Source organism: Nicotiana tabacum, chromosome 4 (assembly GCF_000715075.1).
Source record: "Nicotiana tabacum cultivar K326 chromosome 4, ASM71507v2, whole genome shotgun sequence".
NCBI classification, from domain to species: domain Eukaryota; kingdom Viridiplantae; phylum Streptophyta; class Magnoliopsida; order Solanales; family Solanaceae; genus Nicotiana; species Nicotiana tabacum.
The window spans coordinates 4,103,612-4,126,797 of NC_134083.1; the positions used below are offsets into that span (position 1 = coordinate 4,103,612).

Here is a 23,186-nt window from a genome sequence, read left to right on the forward strand (position 1 = left end):
ACCAAACTTGCAAGTTATGTACATAAAAGAAAAAAAGAGACTACCTATTTTCTTCCGCTCATAATTATGCATAGAGTTGAATTTAGAATCTAAATCTGATATATTCAGTTTTTCAAGTTTACAGTACTAAAATTGTTTTACTTTTGAAATTATAAGTTTACGTTGAATATTTGTCAAAAATATTTATAGATTACGTTCTGTTGATATCAAGTTTCGAAATTACTTTTGCCATCAAACATAAAAACGGGACAATTAGGTAATAGAGTATCCATATTTTTTTGTTGGATCTCACACACGCTCTGACAAAATCTCTCACAAGCTCTGATACCAATTTGAAGGATTGAAATACCCCGAGAATAATTTAGGCACAAGTAGAAGAAATTTATTAAACTAGGGAGAGAACATGATAAGAGGTTTTTTCACAACTCATAAACTCTTGAATCTCTCTACATATTTACCTCTCTATAATAGAAAACATGTAGTAGCACCCCTATTTATAATACTACAAAATCAAAAACCTATTCCAATATAAAATTGGTAAACAAAACCTAACTAGACATGAATTAAATAACCTAGTAAATACCAAATCCTAGACGGTGTAGGAATACGAATTAATCTTGGTTTAATTTCCGACAAGTTTGAATGAAGGCATGCCATGAAATTATATTTGCCACGCAAGGCTTTGAGTTCGAGACATTTGGTTATCGGAAATGAAAAAATTCTTTAACATAAAGTGTCTCACTTTAATAAGCTCTATGTCGCAAAAATAAATTAATTGAATCAGAAAATTTCAGATATTAATAGTCAGAAAATGTGCATAAGTGGCTCGGTCAAAAAAAAAAAAAAAAAATTGGGTATAGCGGTATAGGTGGGCTAAGGTCAGTGGTCAGCGATAAAGCAGCTCTCAATTTCTGAAAATGCAGCTCTCTTTCCATTTCCGACCTTTTTCTCGTTTTCTTTTTTTTTTTGCTTTCTTTATTATGAGAGTTTTGGATATATTCCCCACTTGTTCCAGATGACGAAAAGAAATTGGCTTTTGCTTTATAACTGTTGTCACTACTATGTAAAATACTTCTATTGCTTTGTTCTAGTCCCGATTTTTCAGAAGTAAAAAGATTGTGTTGTACAATACGAATAGTCTGTTAAGTTTATTTCAAATGTTTAATTAGACACAATATTAATTGATGACATACGAAGTAGTGGAGGGACATACGTGCATGAAAGCACACTGGTATGGTGATACAAATAAGTCCTAAGCAGTAACAAAAATAAAAATATTCAGTTGTAATGGAAAGTTACTTGCATTTTTCAGTACAAAGTTAGTATCGTTATACGTCTTTCGGCCTTAACCAATTTTAAGCTACCAAACACCATAAAAATAAAGCGATTCCTCCAAATTACGAAACGATATTCACTTTTGCTTCAGGCACTCTTGACACTACAACGTAAAAGAAGCAGCAAACAACTGAATAGTGCCGATATCTATTGGTTGTGCGCATACCAATTTTAGAGTCAGACAAGTTAGTATTTCTGAGTACATGTCTGGCATTGACTTTACACAGGAGAATGAGATGATAGGAAAGGTCTGATCTTGGTATTTGCAAAGAGCCATAAACCCATGCAAAGCTATTGATTCTGACCTGAGATGCGAGCTACTTCCGCAATCATGTGTGCAGCAGCGGACTCCCTTGCTTCACGCGGACTCTCACGTATGTTGCTTTCACTGGTAAATTCGAAATCTGCACCTTTCACAATGACTTTGGCTTGAAATCCACCTTTAAAGGAGCAAACACTGACAAGGATTAGCTCAACTTTGCAGGGTACTTGAGCAAGACATTTTAAAATTGGAGAGTGCTCACTTAATTGAACAGGTAACTCTAAAACAAAAATCAAGATTCAAGGCTTCAATTAGTAAAATGAGAGCTGGAAAGCCAAGCAATACTAGACAAATTGGGAGATGGGTCTTCTGTTGTAGGTCCACATGATCTAATTTTTGGGGTTGAATTAGGCCCAAGGTCCATTTCTTCACTAGATCAAAACCGATACGAAAAAAATGTGAAAGAGAAAATTGTCAAGAATTCAGAATAAATCTTCACAGGCTATCACAGTTGTGCAAAAGAAATCTCATCAAACGTCCCATCACAATCATCAATAGCAATAGCATGTACGATTGATATAAACGAAGACCACTATATCCGTTTGATGTAGATGGGAAAGTTTAATATCTTACCCTCAAATGGAAAGACCCGATATGTTGGCAATGCCCAGTTACTCCTGCAGCACAGTTGATCCAATTGCTGCAGACATAGAATTGAAGAATAAATGTGTGGATGTTACATATATGCAGCAAGTAAAAAATCAGAATAAAGAGCAGACACTAATACCTTTAGGATAAACAATTGACGACAGGATTTCAGAAAGAAACAACCAGTTGAAAGTTCTTATCTTTGCCATATGCTTATCCAATATTAAAGATTTTATATAAATAAACAAATGCATTCAAGTCAAAATAACTGCTGACTTTCTTAGTTCAAATAAAGTGAACACGTCCCTTATATTTCCCAATAATGACTTCCCATGTATATTGAAGGAAATATTAGAAATACCGAACATGAAGAAAATTTTCAACCAACAATGGAGAACAGAAAATAAGAAAAGCAAAGAATTAAAAGGAAATGTCAAATTAGGATGCCTCATCTTGCCTGACATTGGTTTTGCAAAGTAAGAATGGCCTCGGACAATCTTTTTCCCTTGCTATAAATAGATTGGTCTTCTACCAGTTGATTGGTATTGTACTCAACTCCTTCACCTTTCACACACACGTCATTACAGCCATCTACAAGAGCTTCAATCTTCAATGGTAAATCATTTTCATCTCCTGCATACAAATTAAGAAAGACATTATGCTGACAGTTCTCAGACCATTGGTTTAAACTGATGCTATTCAAGTGAAAAGTATCCCAGAGGTTGACATAAACTATCAAAAATGGGTATCAAAACATCAAACATTTGCAATAGATAATGCCACCTGTCATAAGAGAGAAGTTACCAGAATGTTTTCTGTCCATTGTTTTTCTCAGTTCCAATTAAACCGACACAGAAATGTCAGCTATGGGTCGTTGCAATTAAACCGACACAGAAATGTCAGCTATGTTTCTAATTTCTTAAAAAAAGAATTTCCTTTCATTATTTATCATCTTTTCAGTATCATTCTTTAAGAAACAAAAGGGCCTTGATTTATCTCATAAAATCTGAAACTTACCAATAATGCAGCTAATGCAGCTTTTAGATCTATGTTATGCCCGCATCTCTAAAAAGAACAGAGCGGGTGTATGATTGAAGATAACTAATTAAGAGATAATCAAAATTTCTTTCCTCCCTTGATCTTTAACTTTCATAAATGTGGAGACGCCACCAACTCTTTACCCTGAAATATATTTGATGGACTAAGCTGAGCTTTGACGTTTGCAGGTTCATCCATTGACAGACTTTTTCACATCCTACAAGTTTCAACCTTTTCCGTACCATTTGCATTATTGTTCATCTCGCTCTTTATGCTTCTTTCTTGTCCATAAATGTCTCTTCCTTCTCTTACAAAGCCGATGACTTTTAGTAAGGTATGCACTATCAAGTGAGAATACTCTCTAAACATACACAAACTTCTTCTTTTTTTGGTTTTTTGATAAGCTATATAGGAGATTCTTCAGAAGTATAACACCACACGTGTACACCTGTTCATCCAACTCATCAAGGAGCTTACAAGGTGGATTTCAGATTTATTAAAATATTAGGCAACAACTCTCAATGAAGGATGATATTGCCCACTGTTTCAGCTCATTAAAGGCAGCTAGTGGAACTTTTGCTGGTTTAAAGATGACGAACAGACCAAGAATGGGTGATATTAGCTTAATTACACTAATTTCTTATAAAATGGTGGAGCTTCCTTTTTCTTGGTTAAGTCTGTGACTATATCATTTCATCAGATGCGACTCTTTTTAGAGAGAAAAAGCAATTTGCTTAACAAGGAGAGAAATACATTGGTGAAGGTGAAATGCCCTTTATACAAGAACAAAACTAAACAAAGTAACCAGGCAATGAAATTTTTTGACAAGATTCCATTTTAGTGGTGCTCCCATGTGAGGAAATTACTTTCTCTGACACCAAATTGACTGGCATAAACCATTGTCACACTCCATTTTCACATATGATGTTACCAGTCGGTAATTGTTTTAGCATCAAAGTTATACAAATTTTTTTATTTTACTCTACTGCAATCTATCTGACTCGTGGAAGGAAAAAAATCCTTACCAATTTCTAAGGAACATGATCCTTGAAGAACAACAGAGAGGAAAAGAAACACGAGAAGGGAAGTTTTCATGCCTTATTTTTGCAAGTTGTTAATAGCAAGATAGATAGAAATCCAAGAATATATATGAGAGCACAAAAAAAATTGATGATACTTGGAACCTCCAGTCGGCAGTTTGTATTCACTCTAATAGTCGCACATTATCTATGTAATGCCTTAAAGGTAACCAAAAAAAAAAAACTCCCTGCCCAATAAGAATTTAATATTCATTGAATAAGATGAATGACGCTAGAAAAGAAGAAAAGATCACACCATTTAATACTGTCCGAATAGTTTTATCACACAATGCAATCTCATCTTCCAAAGTGCGTAGCTGAGAACTCTGAAAGTAAAAAAGGAAGATATCAGGATGGTAATCAATGTCTTAAAAGTTTGACGGCAAATTGTGGAAATAAACAACATAATCCACAGTTTTCTACCACCATATATCGAGATAACTGAATATGTTGACTTCCTTAAAGCCTTCACTCAAATGGTCTTCCACGTCTGATCCCCAACACGAATGGGACCCCCCCCCCCCCCCGGCACCCCCCAAAAAAAATACAAAATAGAAAAGTGGGAATGAAACAAGACCACCTGATCAACGTAAAGATGATGGAAACTTCTTATCAAAGGAAACAAATAATTTTAAATTCTTAATTTTTTAGTCAGAAGTTCGTCAAAGAAAATTTGGAAAATTCATCAACAAGGAATGGTGTATTAGTCACTTGTCAGAGAAACTAGTACAAATTCTCCTCTTAGGAACTCCAAAAAATGTAAAACCCAAAGATTCATTTGCAAATTCTGATCTGTTGTTAATAATATTGCCCAAAAGTGAAACTAGCAGCCATAACTTTGTTAACCATAGTATGAAAGATTGTCAACTTGAAATGGCATGCACCTAGGACGACATAGGAAGAATAGCAATATCAGAGGCAGGTACCAGTTTCTCTCTTTTCCAGTAAAGAACAGTCAAGGCAGATCGTGATATTGCAGATTCCTTTGAAGCCAAAGCGGTTACTACATCCTCAGAATGTTGAGAATCCAACTGAGACGAGCCTACTGCAGAGAGCCCCTGAATGCCTCTTCTTTTCGCTTCAACAATCTTTTCATCATCACAATCAGTATTGCACGACTTAATCATGAGTTGAACCACGTTCTCCTGTCAACATGCTTGAAAACTGAATACTCACAACCATTTTCATCCATGCTCCAATAATCTTGCTAATCATATATATTTTGTCAGATGCATCCATAATATCGACTCTGAAAGCATGAGGTAATAACAAACTTATACTGTAATTACTGTAGGAGTTAGTTTTCACCTCATTTACTTCTTTCTCACTAGAGCTACCTCCAATATGTACATCATATGCATGACCAGCTACCAGTTCTACAGTTAGATCTTGCAAGCCATTTGGTAACAGCTCCCTGTGATCACAATTCATTGTACTAAAAAAAAGGAACTATGCTTAGTATCCTCCTCTCAATAGTTTGAAAGAGCAGAAACTAGATATCTAGGAAATAAACAAATATTTATGTTATCTAGAAACAGAAACTGAAGGTGGGCTTCAGGATAAGTGCAATTTTGGAAGTACGGGTTTTGGTTTAATCTCTTAGAAGAAATAGATAAAATAAAGTAAAACAAAACAAACACATAGTCACTCCAAAGAATAGATGAATCACAGTACAAGATACGGAACCAGTTAATCGCAAAACGGCAAAAGTACTGGTGCTATCATATGCCTAAGATACAGGTAAGGCTTTTCAACGGATAAGCATAGTTTTTATACAATCTTAATCAGTATCAAGCAGCAGTACCAAACGTCTTAAGTATGCTCTCACGACCAGTTACCTTGGACTTATTCAACTACAATATTTTTGTTAGATAGGCTAGCATAGCACTGTAAATATTAGTGTCCCACATTGGACAAGCGAGAAAGCACTCATTTTAATACATGTATATAAATAGATAGAAGCGTAAGGCATGAAGGCCATGTATTCCCATAAGCTCTTTCTCCCGTGTTTTATTTCTCACAGTCTCCTATTGGTAAGAGACCTCAAAGCGGGGGTTTATATAGCTGCAAGGAACAGTTAGAACTCTGAGTTACTCACCGGAAGGGAAACAGCTAAGCTTCTGCTAGAGCATATAAAACTGAAAGGTAAAGAGCATTTTCGCTACAGAGACTAGAGTGCAACGTCTGACTAAACATTTCAAAAGAATAACCAAAAGTAAGTGAACCAGATGAAACTTCTACCTAGAATACCAATTCGACAACATATCTCTGTAGGGCATCAAGTGAAAATACTCAACAGCTGGAGAAACCGCCCATCCACTTAGGATTTTCTTGATTAGAGGACCCTGCAAGCTACTCCAGAAGCAGATTCAGGAAAAAAATAGCCATTCCTCGTCATGGGAGCAATATTTATAGTACTGAAAATAAAACTTAAAGCAATATTCATTTATGCAATGCAAAATTGATGAACATTAAGATTTTCCAGATTATGCATCAAATATTGGTAACAAATCTCACATTTGACAAGAGATGTATATGATTGTCCACAGTTGACTATCGTGGTTTGTCGTTAATTTTTGAATATGTAGAGAAGTGGACCAACCTTTCAATGACGTCTCCAATAGGAACCATAAAATCTTCATTGACAGACTTAGTGAATTGTACAAGATATAATCGAGCTGCTTCTTTTTCTTTATCTAAGGAATATACAAGGTGGCTCTCTAGGACAACCAGATCATTTCTATTGATGCCTGTTTCACATGCAAATTACATGAAATATTTAGTCATTCCACAAATATTACAGTGTATATACATAACTGAGGTTCCTTCAAGGATAGGATATTAATCAGTATACTAGTAGCAAAATTAATTTACTTCAAAGAATTCAAAATCCGAAAAATGGTAAGGCATGACTAATCCTAGTGACAATAAAAATAATTATATATCAATTCAGCTAGTCTCAGACAAAATCAAACCAAACTGGTTGACCAACAGCCAAACAAAGGAAATAAATATAAGAAAAAGATTCCTAAAACTCAGAGATAGAGACCAGGAGAGGTTTTGGAGGGGGAGGGGGAGGGGGCTCAATTATAACCAGCACAAATAGAAAGAAGATAGCTCAACAAGTCTGCATGAAAAGCACTAATAGTTGCTCTACCTCACTAGTTTTCCTATGCTCTTAATGCAAGTCTTAACTTAAAATTCTAGAATTTGGGATTCATCGTTAAGCATATACCTGTTGCTTCTGCGGCAGCAGAAAGCGCAAGCTCTTCGAGGCCTGCTCCATCAGTATACTGAGAACTGGTTGAAGGTATATTAGTAGATCTTTTCTTTTTGTTTATACACTTTGAATCAAAAAGATAACCTGAGGAGACGTCAAGATGTTTTTCAATAATGGACCAAACAGCATAGGTCATAGAACTACGCATGAGCAAGCAATTCTCCCTCCTTGAGTCAACTAAGAATACAACAACTTTGGAAATAGGCCATTTCTCTGATAGTGGATCAACTTGTGCAGCATCCAGTGCCGAAGATATATCACATGCCCGCATAATTGCCTTCTCAGTGAGCGAGATTTGGCTTTCCAAATCGTCCACGTCTGTGTAATCTGATCGACGCATTAATTTCATATATGTCACCAAACTTGGTTTCAAAACTACAGCCAATTGGCAAAATGATGTAAAATTAAGAAACTCTATTTTATGATCTTGATGTTGCTTCCTATAGTAGTAGTTGTAGAGCAACACAACAGCTTCCACCTGTCAACATCAGTAACCAGTAGAAGAGTGGGTTAAGTAGCACACAACAAACATACCATAGCACGCTTAAGTACTCTATGTAGGCTTTCGACTAATCAAAACTAGCATATCCTTCATTACTCAACTTCCATATCAAGCTTGAGTATGCTATCGTACTGATTAATCTAAATTCAAGCATGATGCAGCTCACCTCTACTATAATCATTTATATAGACTCCCTCCATTCCTATTTCATAAGATCTTTTCCCAAAGTCTATTTAACGAAATATAGAAGTTAAGAGTATACGGATGAAAAGAAAGAGTATATCGATTAGTTTGTGTTTAACTTTTACATTTAAAATCACCTGTATTACACTAAAACTTGCAAAATTTTGCACTTATTGAAATATTTAAAAGTATTAACAAGATATAGCCAGAGACAATTTTGTTTGACTCCAGGTAAGCCCAAAATGACAACTTTACCAAACAAATTGATTACAAATTATTGTATGAAAACCAAAAGAGAGAACATATCAAATGAATGAACAGAGAGTGGCAGGATATAATGTACTAGTACATGTTTTGCCATGGAACGTTGTTGATCAAGTGTTGGAACATCCTTTGATTTGAAAGAATTACGCCCTAATAATGGTTCCACCATGCATTCCAGCAATGCCTGCACCACTTCCTCCATCGGAGCCACCTCCTCCATTTTTCCCGACATCTGATTCTAGAATTAAAGATGAATTTTTGGGCATGCAGAGCTGTTGAGGGGATTAACAGTGGGGAAATGTGGATTTTGGCCTGAAGCGGATTTGGGGTCAGAGTGGGGTTTTTGGCCTTGGGGTTCACTGTACAGTGATATAATAGCGTGGGAAGCCAAAAGTTCTTAATAGCAAAAATTTATTCTTTTTGAAAAGTGTTCTTATTCATAAGTATTTCTTATTCATTCTACTAATTTATGTTTGATTAATTAATTTAAAAAATACTTTAATTCAAAATTTTCAAGTCCAATAATGATCGATATTTAAATACACACAAAAATTCAGATTTGGGAAGCTTGCTCGAAAGTACTATAGATAATATTTTATATCACTCACTTCGAATCAAAGGATAAATTTTTAAAATAAAATTTCAAATTCAGGAGCTTCAAGCTAAATAATGGTGGGTTTTCATACATACATAAAAATCAGATCTGGGAAACTTAATATATTAAGTAATCGTATGTGCTCCTTAAAATAAAGAAAGACCAAAATATTTAGTTATCATACTATAATAGCTACTAAGTAAGCTTGCAAAAATGAAGCTGAATGTTTTAACATTGTGTATTTCAAATGCGAAGGCAAATATGCACCGCAACATGAGCGAAGATAGCTTATTGGGTTATTGAATGGATTTCATATTTTTTCCCAAAGATAAAATTATGGGATTTAATTAAAAGAGAAAATGCACGGTTTGGTATGTTGGATAAAACAAAATCAAGGGAGAAAGAGGAATGAGGTAGACAGGAAATAAATTTGGATCAAATGGGTAGAAATTATAAATAATTTTTAAATAGGCAAAAACATGTAATTAATTTGTGCGTCATAGGCAGGTTGTGTAGTTTCTAAAAAAAAAATTATCAGTTATCCATTCATATTATTCACTAAAAATAGGTTGGATAATTAACTTTTTAAAAACGGATCCAAGTATGGATAAGAACCATATTATTCATTTAGAAAATGGATAACTAATGGATAATTAACGGGTTTAACTTTTACTCTGTAAAGCCTCAATTTGGGGGTTCCTCAAGTTGGAGAGACTAGAAATTCTCCCAAAAGTAATCATATTCAAAAAGTCATAGATAATATGGATATCCATATTATCCGCCGGTTAATCCATGTTTTATTCATATTATCCGTTCTTTGCATTATCCGTTTTCGACCCGACCCGACCGTTGCCACCCCTAGTAGGAGGCATAAGAATAGTATTGAATATGATGTATTAGTAATATAGGAATGAGTTATGATGGTATTAGTTATGGTGATATTATTTCTCATGACTGTTTGGTGCGGTGTATTAAAAATGACATGCATTATATAATTTTTTTTAAAATTATTTATTTATAAAAATACCTTTCACGTTCTTTAGCTTTGAGGTCAGGAATAATTTTTATCGTTAACCATGCTTATGTATGTATTAACAATCTTGGTATCGCTAATACCATTGGTTTGTTACATATTAGTTATACATGAGAGAATACCAAATAAAATATATAACTAATAAGTTGAAAAAGTGTACCAAACAAAAAATTAATAATGCCAAAACTAATACATGCATTATTTTTTCTAATATATGTACCAAACGACCATTAATGTTACCACACAAAACCACTTTTTGTTCTTCCTAAAAATCTGGTCAAACATACACTCATAAATTAATTTAAATATTAAACAACTCATTTTATGCTCTATATTATTATTTGTAAAAAATCAAGCCAGCAAGTTCTCTCACACAATTCAATATATTTAACTCTTATATAATTGCTTTGAAAAGTGTTCAATCTAGAACAACGTGGAGTGAAAATAAATTTTTTGGAATAAATAGTGTTGTTATGATATGGTAAAATTTTACTTGCACCGTATATTTATAGCGGGGGATTTGCAACCGTACTCTATATTTGTGTCACCTTTTAACTTGTACCCTATTTTTTAAAATTATTCATTTGGTAGCCAACTGACAAAAAAATCGTAATAATATGACAATTACACCCCCTGACAAAAGATATAAAACCAATATCATGCATTAATCGCGTGATCTGCAACCTCATTCGTGAAAAAAGATCTTCCCCTCTCCTCTCAGCAGTTTTATCAAAAAATCAGAAACTTGTCCAGATTCATCTTCGGAATCACACTTGCATAAAGTTATTTCACCTTGAAGCTAAAACTTCATGCTAATGTAGCATGAAGTTGTTTCATGTTGAAATTAAAACTTCATGCTAATATAGCATGAAGTTGTTTTACATTGAAGCTAAAACTTCATGCTAATGCATGCTGAAGTTATTTATCTCGCGAGTCTACAGTTTTATCATGAGTTTTATCCGAAACTTCAGTCTAAACATGCTGAAGTTATTTAGTTTATTTGCTAAAAATTCAGACTAAACATGCTTAAGTTTCTTAGTTCATTTGCTAAAATTTCAGACCAAACATGCTTAAGTTATTTAGTTCAATTGCTAAAATTTCAGACTACATGCTTAAGTTTTTTAGTTCGTTTGCTAAAACTTCATACTAAACATGCATAAGTTTTTTAGTTCATTTGCTAAAACTTCAGACTAAACATGCTTAAATTTTTGTCTTGCAGTATGTAATTTTCTAATGAGTTTTTGCTAATGCATGCTGAAGTTATTTAGTTCATTTGCTAAAACTTCATACTAAACATGCTTAAATTTTTTAGTTAATTTGCTAAAACTTGAGACTAAATATGTCTAAGTTTTTAGTTCATTTGCTAAAACTTCAGACTAAACATGCTAAGTTTTTGTCTTGCAGTATATAATTTTCTAATGAGTTTTTGTTAATGCATGCTGAAATTATTTAGTTCATTTGTTAAAATTTCATACCACAACATGCTAAAGTTTTGTCATGCAGTTTACAGTTTTATCATGAGTTTTATCTGAAACTTCAGTCTAAACAAGCTGAAGTTTTTTAGTTCATTTGCTAAAACTAGGGATGTTCAAAACCAAACCGAAACCGAAAATCGAACCGAAATCGAAGCTTAATGGCTTATTAGTATCGGGTTAACGGTTTAACGGACGGGGAACGAATTAAATTTTTTTTATTAACGACTTATCGGTTTGGGGGCGGATTATTCAATTTTCTTAACGGATAATCCGTTAACCCGTTAAGAATATATATATATATATATATATATATATATATATATATATATATATATATATATTAAAGATCAAAAACCCTTCCACTTCTTCCAGTACTCTATCTCTAAGTTCTAACGCCTAATTCCTAAATAATCAGAACCCTTACGTACTATGCATCAAAAGATCCCAGACTTGGCTTAGCTTAGCTTATTCTCCCACCCTACAACAAGATTGTTTAAGTTGATATCTATGGTTCACCTCTGCTTTTGTTTTTTAAAACTAATGCATGTTGTCTATGTTTAATAGAAGAACAGCAGTGTTGTGCCACATCTTTTTTCACTCTATAACACATGACACACTACATCATTCTTATGTAGGCGTTAACAGACATGTACGTCTGGACTCAATGTATAATTTCCTATTCTGAATTTGTATGCTAGGCGGTCAACAAACAATTAATACACGCAATATAGATTGAATTAGGCCGATAAACCGTCCAATAACCGCCCGATAAGAGCTAAACCGATACCAATCCGCCCGATATCTTATCGGGTGGCTAGCGGATTAATACATTTAAAAGCCGATAACCGTTAAGCCAAACCGTTAAGAGTAATTAACCGCCCAATCCGCCCGATAAGCAGCCCTAGCTAAAACTTCAAACTAAATATGCTTAAGTTTTTAGTTCATTTGCTAAAATTTCATACTAAACATACTTAATTTTTTGTCTTGCAGTATGTAATTTTCTAATGAGTTTTTGCTAATGCATGCTGAAGTTATTTAGTTCATTTGCTAAAACTTCATACCAAAATATGCTAAAATTTTATCATGCAGTCTACAGTTTTGTCATAAATTTTATCCGAAACTTCAGTCTAAACAAGCTGAAGTTTTTTAGTTCATTTGCTAAAACTTCATACTAAACATGCTTAAATTTTTATCCTGCAGTATGCAATTTTCTAATTAGTTTTTTATAATGCATGCTGAAGTTATTTAGTTCATTTGCTATAACTTCATACCCAAACATGCTGAAGTTTTGCCCTGCAGTTTACAGTTTTGTCAATAATCTTTTATTAAAGAAGGGCAAAATCGTCTTTTTAAAACGCTTTTAATAAAAAAAATGGATACAGATGCAAACGGAAAAGTGCTATGTAAAAAATGGATATAGTTTACTAGACATGAGTGCTGTGTAAATATTAAGGACATGGTGTCCTTAACTTTATGAATGCTGTGTAAGGACAAAGTGTCTTGTATTTGCACCTTCCGTTGTTAAACTTTAGGACATAATATCCTTAACTTCATATGTGCAGTGTAAATGTTAAGGACATGACGTCTTTAACTTTATGTGTACAGTGTAAATGTTAAGGACATAATGTCCTTAACTTGTATTTGCACCTTCTGTTGTTAAACTTTATGACCTCATGTCCTTAACTTCATATGTGCAGTGTAAATGTTAAGGACATGATGTCTTTAACATTATGTGTACAGTGTAAATGTCAAGGACATAGTGTCCTTAACTTTATGAGTGTTGTATAAATATTAAGGATATGATGTTCTTAACTTCATGAATGCTGTGTAAATATTAAGGAAGTGTCATGTATTTGCACTTTCTGTTGTTAAACTTTAGGACATCATGTCCTTAATTTCATACGTGTAGTGTAAATATTAAGGACATAACGTTCTTATCTTCATGTGTGCAGTGTAAATATTAAGGACACCATGTCCTTAATATTTACATAGCACTCATGAAGAAAGGAACGTCTTTTCGAATTAATTTTAATAAAGTAGTGACTATTTTTGCTCGGCATTAAAAATATTGGATAAAAACTAAATACCGTATTAAAAAGTGACTTTACCACCCATTTCTACCATTATCTCATAGTAATTTTATTCATTGTTTGAATTTTTAAAACACAGTAATTATGCGTCAATTTCCAATAAGTTGGGACTTGGGACTGATTATAGGAATTCTTAAAATTTACACAAAATACTATTCCTATAAAATAAGGTGAAAAAAGGACCCTCCCATAACCGATCGAATTTGTTCTCTGGCGGGAGCTTTATAATAGTAGGAAATTACTCATTTCTTTCTTTGGAAATATCAGATTAACAAAATCTGGCTTCTACATTGTTGACGTTCTGCTTTTAATCCCCTCAGCGGGGTTCCGCCATTGTTGAAAGTGTTTCTGGATTCTTCTTCGAGAACACGTAAACCATTCCTCCGATACTTTTATAGAAAGAGAAAACGCTCGTAGGTTCTAGAAGATTGAGCGTTGGAAAGAGAGAGATGGGGAACCAGAAAGTGAAGTGGACGTCGGAGGAAGAAGGAGCCCTAAAAGCCGGTGTGGCAAAGCACGGCACCGGAAGGTGGAAGAACATCCTCAGGGATCCTGAATTCGCGCGCTTTTTGACTAATCGCTCCAACATCGACCTCAAGGTTTCTCTTTTTTCTTCTTTTTTCTTTTTGGTGTATATTCATTTGTTTGTGTGTGTTGTATTCCTTTACTTTTGTTTTGGGTTGACCTTACGCAGAATTTATACTTGAAAGTTGAAATTTAGGACTAGGGTTAATGTGTTTCCCTTGATGTTACAATGTGTGTTGTTTTATCGTATTGATTTTTGTCCCGTGTTTTTTTGGAATATCGAGCATCAGTATAATATTGTTCATTTGTCACGAGGCTGCTTCTAACTGTTGTGATTTCTGGTCTATTGCATCATAGATGTTGGGCATTGCAACTCCTTTATTTGTATCAACGAGTTAAATATTGCTATATTCATCTTGTAGCAATAAAAAGATATGGTTGCGACATGTGCTAATTGAAGTAGAGTTATCAGCCAACTTCCTCTCTGCTGGTGCTAATTGCTATACTGCTATACACCACTCTTTGTAGTATATTAAGAGAATGTAGATTATGATGGCCCTTCTAGGGGTTATTCAGGTGGAAAATGCTAGTGTAAAAGTAGATTATGGTTTGTTTTCCTTATCTGCTTTACCACCCTGATTGTGTGCTCATCTGACAACCATTCTGATAGGTGACAGAGTTGCATGTTGTTGTCCATGCTGCTTTACACTTCAGTATAGCTAGTTATATTCCCTGTGCTTTACGTCTCCTGGTTTATCATTGATGTTTGTTTGATAATACATCCGTATATTTTTCGTTGAAAACATCACCTTCATATGTTGTCTTTGTCACGCTTAATTAAAAATGTTGTCTTTCTCACCTTTCCACCCTTCAAAATCTTAAAAAATACTACATACTCATAGGAAACTTGCTGAAGTTGGTAAACAATGATGTGGAATGCTGAGTGGCAATTTAAATTTGAGGTAAAAAGCAAACACTTTCAGGTAATTTCCATATAGGGCTGGACCACTATCATGAGTTAACTTCTGGATAAATGACCTCTCCCATTCCCAAAGATTAAGTTCTTCCTTTCCACATAACATTCGCTCTGGATATGTATGTATATACTTTTTGTTCTCAATTTTCATAAAATTCCTTGTGCTTTGGTTTTTCCCTGGCTGTTCCTTCGCTGTGTTTTTTTTCCCTTCACATTATAGGTCTTTTAGGTCCTTCTCAAATCATCTGGCGACTGGGACCTGAGGTGGAACAGTCTCCCTTTTCCCATCTGCTTAATATCTCTATTGCGGCCATGGGAACATAGCGTCTTTATTGACTTAACCACTAAGGATACCAAATACAGCCGGATGAAGTATCATTTCCTGTGTTGTCCCTGAAATGAGATGGCTTAAGATTACAATGAAAGACTAGGGTTGCTGCGAAAATGTCATTTCACCTTCCTTTCCCTTTGATGTTAAATATATTTGGCTTTCATTAATCATTGTTAGTTGACCTTGATTTGCCTTTTCATAGGGGAAGAACATAGTATGGAGTATAACTGTGGAGTGGGATCTATGTTATATTCTTCCTTTATTGCAAAAAAGACTTTCATTCGTCTCTTTTGTTTGTTTCAAAATCATGTTAACTTTCCTCCATGATGAAATTTTTTTCAATCTTAAAAGTCATATGGGCCGGTCTCTAACCTAATTAACTCAACCTGAAGAAGTTACCTTTAATTCTAGTTTAGCCTTTCCTTAAACCAACATATAATTATAATACCCATATGGAGTCAAGGTAACAACTTGTGGATAGAGGAAAATTTATCAAAGATGGAACTTTATTTATGCTGGTGCTTATGCCCAAACTTAGTCTCTTTAACATACTTATCAAATTTTGTTTGGACAATGTCCATTTAGATAAAAAACTATACTAGGAATGTTTATTGCTACAAAAGAGAGTATTGTTTTCTTTCAATCACTAAGACAAGTGCAACATCCTTAATCTAACTGGATTTTCCAGTTGTGAAGGAACTTGATCAGAAAAAGGTGGGACTCCAGTTATAAGATATGCAGTGAAACCTTTGCTCCTGGAGCTAAGATCTCGGTCTCTTTGTGGAATTTCTGCTTCTGCTAATTTCTGTTGTATTGCAAATGTGGCAGTCTCTCATCCAGAAGAGGATTTTAGCAAGTTTTCAGACTCAACATGATAGTCATTACACTTTCTTTGGTCTCTATGAATAGGATAAATGGCGAAATATGGGTTTTAGCACTGCTGCGCAAGGCTCTAAAGATAAATCTGGATTTTCTCGTGCAAGACCAAAGACAATAAGTGCACTTGCACCTTCTACTGTTCAAACTCCTTTGGCTATTACTTCAGCGCCCGAGAATGACGCCATGGATGGTTCTCCCGAAAGCCCACAAGGAAGCAAGAATGCTCCGAAGTAGGTGACTCCTTTTAGCTTCTTGTATTACTTGTACGCTTAGCAGCTATATTGTTGAACTTTTCAAGACTTACTATTTGTGTATGCATTTATACTTCTTAAAAAGTTCCGTCAGGAAATAAATTTTGTTAAAACTTGCTTGTTAGTATCATTTCCTTCTCCTTCTCGCTAGCTGAAGGGGGGAGCAAGAAATTAGTTATAATTTCGTACGAAGGAAATTTCTCCTGCACTCCCCACTAGCCTCACCTCTTCCTGCAGAAAAAGGAGAGAAGGAAAAGGAGTACAACAACAACAACAACAACAACCCAGTAAAATCCCACAAGTGGGGTCTGGGGAGGGTAGAGTGTACGCAGACCTTACCCCTACCCCGGAGGGGTAGATAGGCTTTTCCGAAAGACCCTCGGCTCAAGAAGAAGAAAATAAACTACAAAAGTGTGTGAAAGGAAAGAGGAAAACTACGTAAGTGTATTTGTGATAGTAGATACAAAAGAATGTAGCCTAATATCGGAAAAAAAAATAGAAATAGCATTTCTTGCATGACAGTACTGGTTGGTCTTTCACTATCTAGAAGTTAAAGCTATTTCAATAGGATCTTTTGCATAGCCGTTGGTTTTTTGCATTCAACAATAACAACAATAAAAAAACCAGTGTGATCCCACAAGTGGGGTCTGGGGATGTAGTGTGTACGCAACCTTTCCCCTACCTTGTGAAGGTACAGAGACTGTTTCCGATAGACCCTCGACAGTTTGCTTTCTGCATTTGTTTGGATCTTTTCTTTTGGGTTATATCTTTGGTTTGATGAAGTTTATCATTAGATTATGACACACTTGTCCATTTTGATGTGGTCATAACATAGCTTATAATTCTTCTTTTTTCTTCCCTTAAATTCTATACAACATAAGGTCAAAACTACAATGGTGTAAATTGAGGTGGAAATATGGAAAAGCAAATATCTATTACTAAAATAAATATGAGATTATTGCATGTGCCATATTGAGGTCGAGAAAGTATATATTGCTCGTGTTGGGCTTGGGAAGAATGGCTGTAGTCAATTTTTAAGGATTGGGTACTGGACACCTTGAGTTTTCTCAATGAGATCCTGTCGGGGTCTGCATTTACATTTGAACTTAAAAATGCTTAGGATATGTATCTTTCTCAGCCTGCTTTTACCTCCACTACTGACCCATCCTCAGACCTGTCGTAGAAATTCATACTAAATTATGCAAGTTTGGTGGCTTTCATCATCATATGTTCATGACTCTGTCATACTTCCAGGTATAATGATATGATTTTTGAAGCCTTATCATCCATGAAGTGTTCAAATGGATGTGATCTTGGTGCCATTGTGGGATTTATTGAGGTGAGCTCAATCAGCTTATAGTTATTGCATCAAACTTCCATGGGAAAGTCATGCTTATTTGGCTTCATAATCTTCATGTTGACATGTTTTGTTTTGCTTCTTCTGCCTTTCCAGTTGACATCTTAATGAATTTTCCATGAATTTCAGACTTAAAGAAGTCAATTGAACCAGACATGGCGTGTTGGGCTGCATGAATTCTTTTAGCTTCATAAGCATAAACTTTTATCTCTTTGTTATCTTCTTGGTGCAATCTGGTCTCTGTACTGATGATGTAGATGCCATGTTAGATACAATTGGGACTTGCACAATATGTAACTATGTCTTGAACTTTTGATCCTATAGTTCTGATTGATGAGACGCGTAGCGGTGTTAATGAGAGACTGGTGGTTTGGAGGCAGGCCCTGGAGTCCAAAGGTTTCAAGTTGAGTAGGACTAAGACGGAATATCTGGAGTGTAAGTTCAACGGCGTGACGGGGGAAGCGGACGTGGTAGTGAGGCTCGACTCATAAGTCATCCCCAAGAGAGAAAGTTTCAAGTACCTAGGGTCAATTATCCAGGGAGATGGAGAGATCGACGGGATGTCACGCACCGTATTGGGGTGGGGTGGATGAAATAGCGATTAGCGTCTGGAGTCCTGTGTGACAAGAAGGTGCCACCGAAACTCAAAGGTAAGTTCTACAGAGCGATGGTTAGGCCGTCTATGTTATATGGGGCTGAGTGTTGGCCTGTTTAAGAATTCACTTATCCAGAAGATGAAAGTAGCCGAAATGAGGATGTTGAGATGGATGTGCGAGCTTACTAAACTGGATAAGATAAGGAATGAAGATATTCGGGAGAGGGTGGGCGTTGCTCCCGTGGACGACAGGATGCGGGAAGCGAGGCTTAGATGGTTCGGGCACGTGCGAAGGAGAACCATAGATGCCCCGGTTAGGAGGTGCGAGCGGTTAGCTTTGGCAGGCACGAGAAGAGGTAGAGGGCGGCCTAAGAAGTATTGGGGCGAGGTGATCAGGCACAATATGGTGCGACTTCAGATTTCCGAGGACATGGCTCTTGATAGGAACGTGTGGAGGTCGAGCATTAGGGTTGTAGGCTAGGGGGTAGTAGAGGGTTTTTCCCTCTTTGTACCAGGTAGTCTGATAGAGTGTTTTGTCTATGTCTGTTAGCGGTCTATGTTGTGTTCACACTATTTTGTTGTTTTGCATAGTTTTGTGTTATTGCATTCCCTTTCACTTATTTGGTGTCTCTTAAGATGATATTATTACTTCTCTGGCTTCTTTTGTTGTAACAGATCTTTTATTTCGTTTCTTTTCTGATATCATTGTCTCTTCTGTTGAGCCGAGGGTCTCACGGAAACATCCTCTCTACCCTTCCGGGATGGGGGTAAGGTCTGCGTACACTCTACCCTCCCCAGACCCCACTAGTGGGATTTTTACTGGGTATGTTGTTGTTGTTGTTGTTGTAGTTCAGTGCTGTTGTTTCATTAATAAAATACTTATTTACTTATCAAAAGAAAGGATCAACCTTTTTTCCTGTAGAGAGTTGGAGTTCTTTGGCCATGATGTGGAGGCAATTTCCTTCAGCAAACAATATGTGTGTTAAATGTACCGATGAATCCTAGGTTCTAGGTTTGCCCTCTTTGCCCTAGTTTTTTCCACGATAACAAGGCAATTCAAGGTTACATGTTTATCTAATACTACTTGTTAATAGACATATTTTTATTTGACACTCATGGTTATCTTCCAAAGGTTTATGACAATTCATGTGAAACTTCCACCATGTTCAGTTTCCTGTGGGGATTTGTGCTTGGCCAGCCTTTAAGGTTCTCATCCTCTATTTAGAAAACATTGAAATATGCAATTCAAGATAACCTTTTTCCTTTTTTCAGCCTCTTTTCCTTTTGCTGAGAACGTTGTAAATTCTAAACTTCATTATAGATCTCATAGGGCAAATACAAGAGCAGAGAAAATGACTTCATTCACTCCTGGAGTGTGGTTTATTTCCAAAAATTGAAAATAGGGAGTTGAATTTAAGGATATTTTAAAATGTCGAGGTATGTTTTGCAGTAACATGATTTTGGGCATACAAATACTTTAACCTGTCTTTAATCAGTGAGCCTATGCTACCATGCAATACGAGCGGTTGAGGTATGGTAGTAACAACCTGGGGATCCTAGGTTTGAATTACAGCTACGGAATTTGGTGTGGCTGCGAGGCCACTTCCATATTTGGCTAGTAAGAGTACCATGGCAACTTTGCTTGTGGGGCTGGACAGACGGCTGGAGACCACTGATAACTAAAGAAAAAGAGGCTTCGGTGTAATACAGACACACATTTGTTGTATAAATTTAATGCTGAATCCAAATAGAGTAAGTGATGCCCTTTTTGCTTTAGGTTTTTGATCTGTTGATAGATCTAACTGCTGTATGTGATCCTTTGTGTTTGGCTTTTAAAAAAATGAACTAAAAAAAGTGTTGTATGATCTTCTGGTAACGTTTTTGTTATAATTCCTTTTTTACTACTCATTGCATTTATACTTGACAAAGGAAGTTGACTCTATCCCTCTCTATTCTTTGATCTTCAACTTTTAGTGATACTTCCATTTGACTAATTGAATTTATACTTATTAAAGGATGTTGACTCTATTCTGCTCTTTATTGCAGCAACGACATGAAGTACCACAAAATTTTAGAAGGTTATTAAGTTCCAAGCTGAGAAGACTTGTTTTGAAAGGAAAACTCGAAAGGGTAAATAATTTTGCATCCCCTAGTAAGCTTCTTGGTGTATTTTCTTGACTGCAACACTAATCTACTTCATTATTTACTACTCATCTCATGTTGATGAATGATTCTACTTGTTTTACCATTCAAATTGAGGAATTTGGACAGCTGTGGTTCAATTGATGCATCCTATGCTGTAAGGAATTAAGATATTAGGCCAAGTTTCTATTACTGTAGTTTGACCCCGCCTTAGTCCTATTATTCCAGCTTGACATCACTTGCCCGTTATATAGTGTAAGTTAAGCATTGTAAAGAGTAGTTGATGAATGAACCTAATTTTCTTGTCTTTTGTTCTTCCCTTTTCCCCACTTTTTTTCTTCTTTCTCAGCTCTTCTCGGTTTACTCTTCAAATGCACTGTTGCTTTGAGCTCACTCCAGCTCATTTGCACATATGCTCCGAGAGTCTGACTGCTTCTTGAAATTGCTTTATTATTGTCTTATCTGGGAGAAACTTCACCAGTTCTTCATCAGCATATATTTTATTCACCTAAGTGTCATTGAACTTAGCTTTAACTCAGCAGTCATTGGTTAATTAAGCCTGATATTGCAGCCTTCAGGAAAAAATGAAGGTCCATGTTCTTTCAAATTTCCAACTTGCAAAGTAATTGCAGATCAGCCTTCGATCGGAATTGTGTTCTTTGAATTACACAGAGTGATGGCATCTTATGTTAAGTTCTTTGCGACCGAAAACAAAGATTAAGGGAAACATAACTATTTTCACACAACCTTGTCTTGAGTTGCTCTGATGGTAAGCCACCTTCCACTTCCAACCAAGAGGTTGTGAGTTCGAGTCACCCCAAGAGCAAGGTGGGGAGTTCTTAGAGGGAAGGATGTTGAGGGTCTATTGAAAACAGCCTCTCTACCCCAGGGTAGGGGTAAGGTCTGCGTACACACTACCCTCCCCAGACCCCACTAGTGGGATTATACTGGGTTGTTGTCTTGTCTTGGCTCGTTATCTGCAACTGTGCCATTAAGCATCACTTTCAGGTCCAAGCCACTAGAATTTTTGGCAAACCTGCAACCCTCCACCCCAAAAGGGGAGGGGGGTCGATGTAGTATTCGCACACGGGAAATTCAGGAAAACCTTGCTTTCCCACATTCTTGAAGTGAAGTTTTAGCATTTTTCTCTCTATTTGATGAAATGCAGGTCCAGAATTGCTATAAAATTAAGGATGCAACATTAGAAACCAAAATAACTATTCCAAAACAAAAGGATGTCTTGCCAAGGCCAGCCCCAAATTCAGCTGTAAAAGTGTCCTGTGAAACAATGAAAGAAGCTGCTGGGATTGCTGCTTACAAGATTGCTGATGCAGAAGAGAAGTCTTTTTTGGCAGCTGAAGCACTTAATAATGCAGAAAGGGTGTCAAAAATGGCTGAGGATGCTGAGTCAATGTTACAACTCTTCAAAGAGATCTATGAACAATGTAAGTGTCTGGTTGTCACCTTGTGTGCTAAATATGTATGGTGACTAAGGTTTTTGACGGTTTAATATCTAAATGCAATGTTACAACTCTTCAAAGAGATCTATGAACAATGTAAGTTTCTGGTTGTTAACTTGTGCGCTAGATATGCATGGATGACTAAGGTTTTTGACGGTTCAATATTTAAATGCAGCCGCCAGCAGACCTTTGGGTTGGAGTTACTAATTGAAGATTTGCTTCTTTTCTTCTTGGTGTTGTTTCCAGGTTCACGAGGTCAAATTGTTCTCTTGGCTTGATCAGTCAGAGCAACGGATTGTATATACAGCTCATTGAGATGAGACGATTTTCATTTTCTGATAGCAGTGGGTTCCCAGGATGCCAGAACCAACATATTTTTTTATTTGTAGAAGTATACTTGAGAAAAACTGTGGCCACACCTGAAGCTTCAGATGTCACGGTCATTAATATCTGGTGTATCCTACTCTTACATTTAAGTTTTGCTAATTTCTGTTCATAGATTTGCTAATGAATTTTTCCTGTCTTTTTAAGCGGAGAGAAGACAATATAGACGAAGGAGTTAATTTTGAGGGGTATAGGTAGTCAGCCAGCTTCTTGGGGGTATTTGTTTTCCAATTACTCGGCATGCTAGTGTTTCAACTAGTTTCTATTATGGTTACCTATGTGCATCTGGCTAATTGGCTATGTTGACTATAGATTTGATCTGATGCACAGCATGTATTAAATTAGCTCGAGTTTACCTCTTAGATGTGCGAAGTCCAGCGGCATGCCAACGTGCTTTCTATTGACGTTAGTTTGAATTTTATTCTGTGTCGAACTTGGATAGGTAGAAAATAGGAATGAAAAACTCTTCAGGTTTGTCCTAAACCCCTGCATAGCGGGAGCT

The 23,186-nt window shown here is 35.9% G+C and overlaps 2 protein-coding genes across 5 annotated transcripts; one reads left to right on the plus strand and one right to left on the minus strand.

The window, feature by feature from the left end:
- Positions 1-1,219: 1,219 nt before the first annotated feature.
- On the minus strand, positions 1,220-8,984 carry LOC107827423 (uncharacterized). 3 transcript variants are annotated; one of them, XM_016654570.2, is made up of 10 exons: positions 8,677-8,984; positions 7,598-8,120; positions 6,965-7,112; positions 6,604-6,714; positions 5,671-5,776; positions 5,289-5,507; positions 4,619-4,688; positions 2,703-2,878; positions 2,231-2,297; positions 1,220-1,775 (listed from the first exon to the last, which is right to left on the minus strand). In XM_016654570.2, exons 1-10 carry the CDS (start codon positions 8,821-8,823, stop codon positions 1,627-1,629), a joined length of 1,716 nt encoding a protein of 571 aa, XP_016510056.1. In that variant the 5' UTR covers positions 8,824-8,984; the 3' UTR covers positions 1,220-1,626. The 3 variants fall into 3 exon arrangements, with proteins under 3 accessions (XP_016510056.1, XP_016510055.1, XP_016510057.1); XM_016654569.2 differs by having other exon boundaries at positions 5,671-5,797; XM_016654571.2 differs by lacking the exon at positions 6,604-6,714 and having other exon boundaries at positions 5,671-5,797.
- Positions 8,985-13,966: 4,982 nt separating this feature from the next.
- Positions 13,967-22,993, plus strand: LOC107827424 (telomere repeat-binding factor 4-like). Of its 2 annotated transcripts, none has more exons than XR_012708471.1 (6): positions 13,967-14,383; positions 16,526-16,725; positions 18,001-18,085; positions 20,745-20,828; positions 22,009-22,396; positions 22,547-22,993. XR_012708471.1 is itself a non-coding variant. In XM_016654572.2 (6 exons), the coding sequence occupies exons 1-6, from the start codon at positions 14,234-14,236 to the stop codon at positions 22,576-22,578; spliced, it is 828 nt and encodes a 275-aa protein (XP_016510058.1). In that variant the 5' UTR covers positions 13,969-14,233; the 3' UTR covers positions 22,579-22,993. The 2 variants fall into 2 exon arrangements, 1 of the variants encoding a protein (XP_016510058.1); XM_016654572.2 differs by having other exon boundaries at positions 13,969-14,383; positions 22,009-22,285.
- Positions 22,994-23,186: the final 193 nt, after the last annotated feature.